The sequence below is a fragment of the Borostomias antarcticus genome, assembly GCF_949987555.1.
Source record: "Borostomias antarcticus genome assembly, contig: scaffold_131, whole genome shotgun sequence".
NCBI classification, from domain to species: Eukaryota; Metazoa; Chordata; class Actinopteri; order Stomiiformes; family Stomiidae; genus Borostomias; species Borostomias antarcticus.
In genome coordinates this window covers 186,701-196,700 of record NW_028176563.1, presented here as the reverse complement: position 1 = coordinate 196,700, position 10,000 = coordinate 186,701, and the positions used below count along the sequence as shown (strand labels likewise).

At 51.3% G+C, this 10,000-nt stretch overlaps 1 protein-coding gene across 1 annotated transcript in view; it reads left to right on the top strand.

Moving 5' to 3' along the window:
* LOC311328338 (caskin-1) overlaps positions 1 to 10,000 on the top strand; it is a gene marked incomplete at both ends in the record, with an annotated part of 40,178 nt that overhangs the window by 16,562 nt on the left and 13,616 nt on the right. Inside the window, 5 exons of the mRNA XM_084462324.1 lie at positions 166 to 287; positions 1,224 to 1,332; positions 5,777 to 5,885; positions 9,700 to 9,794; positions 9,918 to 10,000. The exon at positions 9,918 to 10,000 is cut by the window's right edge and continues 32 nt beyond it. Of these exons, the coding sequence (XP_084318450.1) occupies positions 166 to 287; positions 1,224 to 1,332; positions 5,777 to 5,885; positions 9,700 to 9,794; positions 9,918 to 10,000 (518 nt within the window). The remainder of the gene's footprint in view (positions 1 to 165; positions 288 to 1,223; positions 1,333 to 5,776; positions 5,886 to 9,699; positions 9,795 to 9,917) is intronic.

Here is a 10,000-nt window from a genome sequence, read left to right as displayed (position 1 = left end):
CTCTCCTCTTCTTTCACTATCTCTTTCTCTCCCTTCTCTCTCTCTCTCTCTCTCTCTAATTTTCTCTCTCATTCTCTCTCTTTCTCTCACTCTCAGTGCCTTCACCATCTCTAAACTTCCCTGATCACTCTCTCTCCCTATGTGTGTGTGTGTGTGTGTGTGTAGGTGGTCCAGCTGCTTCTCAGTAGTAATATGTGTGCCGCCATGTTGGAACCGAAGCCCTCAGATCCTAACGGTGTCTCGCCTCTTCACCTTGCTGCCAAGAACGGACACATCGATGTGATCCGGTCAGAACCAGTCCTCACCAGATCTCTACCACAACCTTACCATAAACTAGCATCACCAGGGGAGGGGGGCTAGGTTGCTAGCTCGCTAGTTAGCATCACCAGGGGAGGGGGGGGTAGGTTGCTAGCTCGCTAGTTAGCATCACCAGGGGAGGGGGGGTAGGTTGCTAGCTCGCTAGTTAGCATCACCAGGGGAGGGGGGGGGTAGGTTGCTAGCTCGCTAGTTAGCATCACCAGGGGAGGGGGGCTAGGTTGCTAGCTCGCTAGTTAGCATCACCAGGGGAGGGGGGGCTAGGTTGCTAGCTCGCTAGTTAGCATCACCAGGGGAGGGGGGGGTAGGTTGCTAGCTCGCTAGTTAGCATCACCAGGGGAGGGGAGGCTAGGTTGCTAGCTCGCTAGTTAGCATCACCAGGGGAGGGGGGGCTAGGTTGCTAGCTCGCTAGTTAGCATCCCCATCTGAGTTGCTGTAGCCACATGCAAGTGTAATTAATAAGTAAATCCCCAGAAATTACACTCAGGTGAACTTCACTACAACCATACAATAACTGAACTACAACCTTTTACCATAACTGAAGTACAACCTTACCATAACTGAAGTACAACCTTACCATAACTGAACTACAACCTTACCATAACTGAAGTACAACCTTACCATAACTGAACTACAACCTTACCATAACTGAAGTACAACCTTACCATAACTGAAGTACAACCTTACCATAACTGAACTACAACCTTACCATAACTGAACTACAACCTTACCATAACTGAACTACAACCATACCATAACCCTAAATCTAACCACAACCTTAGGACAACATAAAGGTTACACCTAACCGTATGTATATACGTGTGTGTGTGTGTGTGTGTGTGTGTGTATGTGTGTGTGTGTGTGTGTGTGTGTGTGTGTGTGTGTGTGTATTGGTGTGTGTGTTTCAGGCTGCTGATTCAGGCTGGTATAGACATTAACAGGCAGTCAGAGTCTGGTACAGCGCTGCACCAGGCTGCCCTCTGTGGGAAGACTGAGGTAGTCCGCCTGCTTCTGGATGTAAGTCACCACACACACACACACCAATACACGCACACACACACACACACACACACCACACACACATTTGAAATTTCATTTCAAACCTTTCACCTTTCATTTCAAAGCCTTTAAACTTTAGACTGGAGTCTATCATAATCAATAGTCATGGCTCTTTACACAAGGGTAGTGAGCTAGAGGATTTGTTGTTAGTTTTGGTTCACTGCACCCCAGAACTTATCTGGGTTTGAATAAGAGTTAGAGACTAAATGCAAGAAGTAATCAGATGTAGCTTTCCTTACAGCTGTTGTACATTTATTTCTGAGTTGTCTAAAAGAAAGCCAATCTTGGGCATCCCTCGTGCGTCTGGCACAGGACCAGGCACAATTCCTATCATTAATCAAGTTAGACAGCTCACTAGAGAACCATGGAGCAACTCTATCTTTAATCTTTGTCCGCTTAAAAGGGCCATGTTTATCTACAAAGTAATTTAATGTTTTTACAAAACACAGTCAATGATGTCATCTAAAGGATTGGGCGTTGAAAGATCTAAGATTTCTCCTCAAGACAACGCAAGGCCTTGTTTTCACCAGCTTTGTATATCTGACGCCAGGGACAGTGGGATAATGGGACAGTGAGACAGTGGGACAGTGGGGTAGTGGGATAGTGGTACAGTGGGATAATGGGACCGTGGGACAGTGGGACAGTGGGGTAGTGGGATAGTGGGACAGTGGGATAGTGGGACAGTGGGACAGTGGGGTAGTGGGATAGTGGGACAGTGGGATAGTGGGACAGTGGGATAGTGGGACAGTGGGACAGTGGGACAGTGGGACCATGGGATAGTGGGACCGTGGGACAGTGGGGTAGTGGGATAGTGGGACAGTGGGATAGTGGGACAGTGGGATAGTGGGACAGTGGGACAGTGGGGTAGTGGGATAGTGGGACAGTGGGACAGTGGGACCGTGGGACAGTGGGATAGTGGGATAGTGGGACAGTGGGATAGTGGGATAGTGGGACAGTGGGATAGTGGGACCGTGGGATAGTGGGGCCGTGGGACAGTGGGACAGTGGGACCGTGGGACCGTGGGATAGTGGGACAGTGGGATAGTGGGATAGTGGGACAGTGGGATAGTGGGATAGTGGGACAGTGGGACAGTGGGATAATGGGACTGTGGGACAGTGGGACAGTGGGATAGTGGGACAGTGGGATAGTGGGACAGTGGGATAGTGGGATAGTGGGATAGTGGGATAATGGGACAGTGGGATAATGGGACTGTGGGACAGTGGGATAGTGGGACAGTGGGATAGTGGGACAGTGGGATAGTGGGATAGTGGGACCGTGGGACCGTGGGATAGTGGGATAGTGGGACAGTGGGACAGTGGGATAATGGGACAGTGGGACAGTGGGATAGTGGGATAGTGGGACAGTGGGATAGTGGGATAGTGGGACAGTGGGACAGTGGGATAGTGGGATAGTGGGATAATGGGACAGTGGGATAGTGGGACCGTGGGACAGTGGGACAGTGGGATAGTGGGACAGTGGGATAGTGGGACAGTGGGATAGTGGGACAGTGGGACAGTGGGACTGTGGGATAGTGGGATAGTGGGACAGTGGGATAGTGGGACAGTGGGATAGTGGGATAGTGGGACCGTGGGACAGTGGGACAGTGGGATAGTGGGACAGTGGGATAGTGGGACAGTGGGATAGTGGGACCGTGGGATAGTGGGACAGTGGGATAGTGGGATAGTGGGATAGTGGGACTGTGGGATAGTGGGACAGTGGGATAGTGGGACTGTGGGATAGTGGGACCGTGGGACAGTGGGACAGTGGGATAGTGGGATAGTGGGACAGTGGGACAGTGGGATAGTGGGACAGTGGGATAGTGGGACAGTGGGATAGTGGGACCGTGGGACAGTGGGACAGTGGGACAGTGGGATAGTGGGACAGTGGGATAGTGGGACAGTGGGATAGTGGGACCGTGGGACAGTGGGACAGTGGGATAGTGGGACAGTGGGATAGTGGGACAGTGGGATAGTGGGATAGTGGGACAGTGGGGTAGTGGGACAGTGGGATAGTGGGACAGTGGGATAGTGGGATAGTGGGACAGTGGGACAGTGGGATAGTGGGACAGTGGGATAGTGGGACAGTGGGGTAGTGGGACAGTGGGGTAGTGGGACAGTGGGATAGTGGGACAGTGGGACAGTGGGATAGTGGGACAGTGGGATAGTGGGACAGTGGGATAGTGGGATAGTGGGACAGTGGGATAGTGGGACAGTGGGATAGTGGGACAGTGGGGTAGTGGGACAGTGGGACAGTGGGATAGTGGGACAGTGGGATAGTGGGACTGTGGGATAGTGGGACAGTGGGATAGTGGGACAGTGGGACAGTGGGACAGTGGGATAGTGGGACAGTGGGATAGTGGGATAGTGGGACAGTGGGATAGTGGGATAGTGGGACAGTGGGACAGTGGGATAGTGGGACAGTGGGATAGTGGGACAGTGGGATAGTGGGACAGTGGGATAGTGGGACAGTGGGATAGTGGGACAGTGGGACAGTGGGACCGTGGGACAGTGGGATAGTGGGACAGTGGGGTAGTGGGACAGTGGGATAGTGGGACAGTGGGACAGTGGGATAGTGGGATAGTGGGACAGTGGGATAGTGGGATAGTGGGACTGTGGGACAGTGGGACAGTGGGATAGTGGGACAGTGGGATAGTGGGATAGTGGGATAGTGGGATAGTGGGACAGTGGGATAGTGGGACAGTGGGATAGTGGGACAGTGGGATAGTGGGACAGTGGGACCGTGGGACAGTGGGATAGTGGGACAGTGGGGTAGTGGGACAGTGGGATAGTGGGACAGTGGGACAGTGGGATAGTGGGATAGTGGGATAGTGGGACAGTGGGATAGTGGGATAGTGGGATAGTGGGATAGTTTGATAGTGGGATAGTGGGACTGTGGGACAGTGGGACAGTGGGATAGTGGGACAGTGGGATAGTGGGATAGTTGGATAGTGGGACAGTGGGACAGTGGGACAGTGGGATAGTGGGACCGTTGGACAGTGGGGTAGTGGGATAGTGGGATAGTTGGATAGTGGGATAGTGGGGTAGTGGGATAGTGGGACAGTGGTCACTTATATATATATATAAGGGTAGATTTAATCAATAGGGGACCATGTAGGACGGGGGGTGAAGAGAACGGAGCCGGGACGCTGAAGAGGGCGGCTGGGGGGCGCAGGAAGGGGCTCAGCAGGATCCAGGGCCGGAGGGGGGATAGGGTTAGGGTTAGGGTTGGGTTAGGGTTAGGGTTAGGGTTAGGGTTAGGGTTGGGTTAGGGTTACCCAGCTCACGCTTCCGGTCCTCTTGTGCCCAGGTGAGGGTCCTCAGTCCTCAGGCCCACGGAGGTGTTCAGGTGGAGAGGCAGAGGGGGGGAGACTACAGGAAGACTTCCTCCCTCCATTCCTGTCCTTGCGCCGGATCACAGTCCATGGATTCAGTGGCTTAGTGGTGGAGCATGACAGCTGAACATTAAAATACTTGATGAATTAAAATAAGAAGATTAAAAACCACCAATATGAAAAAAACCGATCGCAAATAGATGGTGTACAACTAATCTAAAACAGCAAACGTTGACAGAGCTTTTCAGCAGCAAAGAAATCTCCCGCTACAGACCAATACACACACACACACACATACACACACATACACACACATATATACACACACCAATGCACACCAATACACATGCTTACTCACACACAGTTACCCCCCAATGTCCTCTTTTTATCTGAATTTGTTACTGTCCCCCCCCGTACTCCCCTGGTATCCTCTGTTCTCCCCTGTCCCCCCCGTCCTCCCCTGTCCCCCCCGTCCCCCCCTGTCCCCCCCGTCCACCCCTGTCCCCCCCGTCCCTCCCATCCTCCCCTGTCCCCCCCGTCCACCCCTGTCCCCCCGTCCCTCCATGTCTCCCTCCGTTCCTCCCCTGTACCCCCCGTCCTCCACTGTCCTCCCTGTCCCCCCTGTCCCCTCCGTCCTCCGTTGTCCCCCTCCTGTCCTCCCCTGTCCCCTCTGTCCTCCCCTGTCCCCTCTGTCCTCCCCATCCTCCACTGTCCTCCCCATCCTCCACTGTCCTCCCCTGTCCCCTCTGTCCTCCCCTGTCCTCGTCCTATGTCCCCCCTGTCCCCTCCGTCCTCCGTTGTCCCCCTCCTGTCCTCCCCTGTCCCCTCTGTCCTCCCCTGTCCCCTCTGTCCTCCCCTGTCCCCTCTGTCCTCCCCTTTCCCCTCTGTCCTCCCCTTTCCCCTCTGTCCTCCCCTTTCCCTTCTGTCCTCCCCTTTCCCTTCTGTCCTCCCCATCCTCCACTGTCCTCCCATGTCTCCCCCGGTCCCCACATGTATCCTCCTGTACCCCCCTGTCCCCCCTTGTCCCCCCTGTCTCCCCTGTCCCCCATGTCTCACCTGTCTCCCCTGCAGAGTGGGATCAGTGCAGGGGTGAGGAACACTCTGTGTCAGACGGCTCTGGACATCGTTAACCAGTTCACCACCACACAGGCCAGCAGAGAGATCAAACAGCTACTGAGAGGTGGGGGAGGTGGGGGAGGAGGGTGGGAGGTGGGGGAGGATGGTGGGAGGTGGGGGAGGATGGTGGGAGGTGGGGGAGGATGGTGGGAGGTGGGGGAGGATGGTGGGAGAGGGGGAGGATGGTGGGAGATGGGGGAGGATGGTGGGAGGTGGGGGAGGATGGTGGGAGGTGGGGGAGGATGGTGGGAGAGGGGGGAGGATAGTGGGAGAGGGGGAGGATGGTGGGAGGTGGGGGAGGATGGTGGGAGGTGGGGGAGGATGGTGGGAGGTGGGGGAGGATGGTGGGATTGTGGGGAAGGAGGGTGGGAGGTGGGGGAGGATGGTGGGAGGTGGGGGAGGATGGTGGGAGGTGGGGGAGGATGGTGGGAGGTGGGGGAGGATGGTGGGAGAGGGGGAGGATGGTGGGAGAGGGGGAGGATGGTGGGAGGTGGGGGAGGATGGTGGGAGAGGGGGAGGATGGTGGGAGGTGGGGGAGGATGGTGGGAGAGGGGGAGGATGGTGGGAGGTGGGGGAGGATGGTGGGAGGTGGGGGAGGATGGTGGGAGAGGGGGAGGATGGTGGGAGGTGGGGGAGGATGGTGGGAGAGGGGGAGGATGGTGGGAGGTGGGGGAGGATGGTGGGAGGTGGGGGAGGATAGTGGGAGGTGGGGGAGGATGGTGGGAGGTGGGGGAGGATGGTGGGATTGTGGGGAAGGAGGGTGGGAGGTGGGGGAGGATGGTGGGAGAGGGGGAGGATGGTGGGAGGTGGGGGAGGATGGTGGGAGGTGGGGGAGGATGGTGGGAGGTGGGGGAGGATGGTGGGAGGTGGGGGAGGAGGGTGGGAGGTGGGGGAGGATGGTGGGAGGTGGGGGAGGATGGTGGGAGGTGGGGGAGGATGGTGGGAGGTGGGGGAGGATGGTGGGAGAGGGGGAGGATGGTGGGAGGTGGGGGAGGATGGTGGGAGGTGGGGGAGGATGGTGGGAGGTGGGGGAGGATGGTGGGAGGTGGGGGAGGATGGTGGGAGAGGGGGGAGGATGGTGGGAGGTGGGGGAGGATGGTGGGAGGTGGGGGAGGATGGTGGGAGGTGGGGGAGGATGGTGGGAGAGGGGGAGGATGGTGGGAGGTGGGGGAGGATGGTGGGAGGTGGGGGAGGATGGTGGGAGAGGGGGAGGATGGTGGGAGAGGGGGAGGATGGTGGGAGGTGGGGGAGGATGGTGGGAGAGGGGGAGGATGGTGGGAGGTGGGGGAGGATGGTGGGAGGTGGGGGAGGATGGTGGGATTGTGGGGAAGGAGGGTGGGAGGTGGGGGAGGATGGTGGGAGGTGGGGGAGGAGGGTGGGAGGTGGGGGAGGATGGTGGGAGATGGGGGAGGATGGTGGGAGGTGGGGGAGGTGGGGGAGGATAGTGGGAGGTGGGGGAGGATAGTGGGAGATGGGGGAGGATAGTGGGAGATGGGGGAGGATGGTGGGAGGTGGGGGAGGATGGTGGGAGGTGGGGGAGGATGGTGGGATTGTGGGGAAGGAGGGTGGGAGGTGGGGGAGGATGGTGGGAGGTGGGGGAGGATGGTGGGAGAGGGGGGAGGATGGTGGGAGGTGGGGGAGGATGGTGGGAGAGGGGGAGGATGGTGGGAGGTGGGGGAGGATGGTGGGAGAGGGGGAGGATGGTGGGAGGTGGGGGAGGATGGTGGGAGGTGGGGGAGGATGGTGGGAGAGGGGGAGGATGGTGGGAGAGGGGGGAGGATGGTGGGAGGTGGGGGAGGATGGTGGGAGATGGGGGAGGATGGTGGGAGGTGGGGGAGGATGGTGGGAGAGGGGGAGGATGGTGGGAGGTGGGGGAGGGGGGGAAAGAGGACAAGGGGAGGAGGAGATGGGGGAAGGGGGGAAGCAGGTCTGTACTATTGTATAGTATAGTATTGTGTAGTATTGTATAGTATAGTATTGTGTAGTATTGTATAGTATAGTATTGTGTAGTATTGTATAGTATAGTATTGTGTAGTAGTGTATAGTATAGTATTGTGTAGTATTGTATAGTATAGTATCGTGTAGTATTGTATAGTATAGTATCGTGCAGTATTGTATAGTATAGTATTGTGCAGTATTGTATAGTATAGTATTGTGTAGTATTGTATAGTATAGTATTGTGTAGTATTGTATAGTATAGTATCGTGTAGTATTGTATAGTATAGTATTGTGCAGTATTGTATAGTATAGTATTGTGCAGTATTGTATAGTATAGTATTGTGTAGTAGTGTATAGTATAGTATTGTGTAGTATTGTATAATATAGTATTGTGTAGTATTGTGTAGTATTGTATAGTATAGTTTTGTGTAGTATTGTATAGTATAGTATTGTGTAGTATTGTATAGTATAGTATTGTGTAGTATTGTATAGTATTGTGTAGTAGTGTATAGTATAGTATTGTGTAGTATTGTGTAGTAGTGTATAGTATAGTATTGTGTAGTATTGTATAGTATCGTGTAGTATTGTATAGTATAGTATTGTGTAGTATTGTATAGTATAGTATTGTGTAGTATTGTATAGTATAGTATTGTGTAGTAGTGTATAGTATAGTATTGTGTAGAATTGTATAGTATAGTATTGTGTAGTATTGTATAGTATAGTATTGTGTAGTATTGTATAGTATAGTTTTGTGTAGTATTGTATAGTATAGTATCGTGTAGTATTGTATAGTATAGTATTGTGTAGTATTGTATAGTATAGTATTGTGTAGTATTGTATAGTATAGTATTGTGTAGTATTTTATAGTATAGTTTTGTGTAGTAGTGTATAGTATAGTATTGTGTAGTATTGTATAGTATAGTATTGTGTAGTAGTGTATAGTATAGTATTGTGTAGTAGTGTATAGTATAGTATTGTGTAGTATTGTATAGTATAGTATTGTGTAGTAGTGTATAGTATAGTATTGTGTAGTATTGTATAGTATTGTATTGTGTAGTATTGTATAGTATAGTATCATGTAGTATTGTATAGTATAGTATTGTGTAGTATTGTATAGTATAGTATTGTGTAGTAGTGTATAGTATAGTATCGTGTAGTATTGTATAGTATAGTATCGTGTAGTATTGTATAGTATAGTATCGTGTAGTATTGTATAGTATAGTATCGTGTAGTATTGTATAGTATAGTATTGTGTAGTAGTGTATAGTATAGTATCGTGTAGTAGTGTATAGTATAGTATCGTGTAGTATTGTATAGTATAGTATCGTGTAGTATTGTATAGTATAGTATTGTGTAGTATTGTATAGTATTGTGTAGTATTGTATTGTATAGTATTGTGTAGTATTGTATAGTATAGTATTGTGTAGTATTGTATAGTATTGTGTAGTATTGTATAGTATAGTATTGTGTAGTAGTGTATAGTATAGTATTGTGTAGTAGTGTATAGTATAGTATCGTGTAGTATTGTATAGTATAGTATCGTGTAGTATTGTATAGTATAGTATTGTGTAGTATTGTATAGTATTGTGTAGTATTGTATTGTATAGTATTGTGTAGTATTGTATAGTATAGTATCGTGTAGTATTGTATAGTATAGTATTGTGTAGTAGTGTATAGTATAGTATCGTGTAGTAGTGTATAGTATAGTATCGTGTAGTATTGTATAGTATAGTATCGTGTAGTATTGTATAGTATAGTATTGTGTAGTATTGTATAGTATTGTGTAGTATTGTATTGTATAGTATTGTGTAGTATTGTATAGTATAGTATTGTGTAGTATTGTATAGTATTGTGTAGTATTGTATAGTATAGTATCGTGTAGTATTCCATGGTGTTCTGTGCTGCTTCTCTGTGAACCCTGATCTGTTGTTTTATTGCAGACGCCTCAGCAGCCATGCAGGTGCGAGCGTTGAAGGATTATTGTAACAACTATGACCTGACCAGCCTCAACATCAAGACTGGAGACATCATCACGGTACACACACACACACACGCATGCGCACACACAAACACACACACACACACTCTCAGGTCTAACTCTGTGTGTGTGTGTGTGTGTGTGTGTGTGTGTGTTTGTTTGTATGTGTGTGTTTGGAAGGTTTTGGAGCAGCACCCTGATGGCCGATGGAAGGGTTGTATCCATGACAACCGGACAGGAAATGATCGTGTGGGCTACTTCCC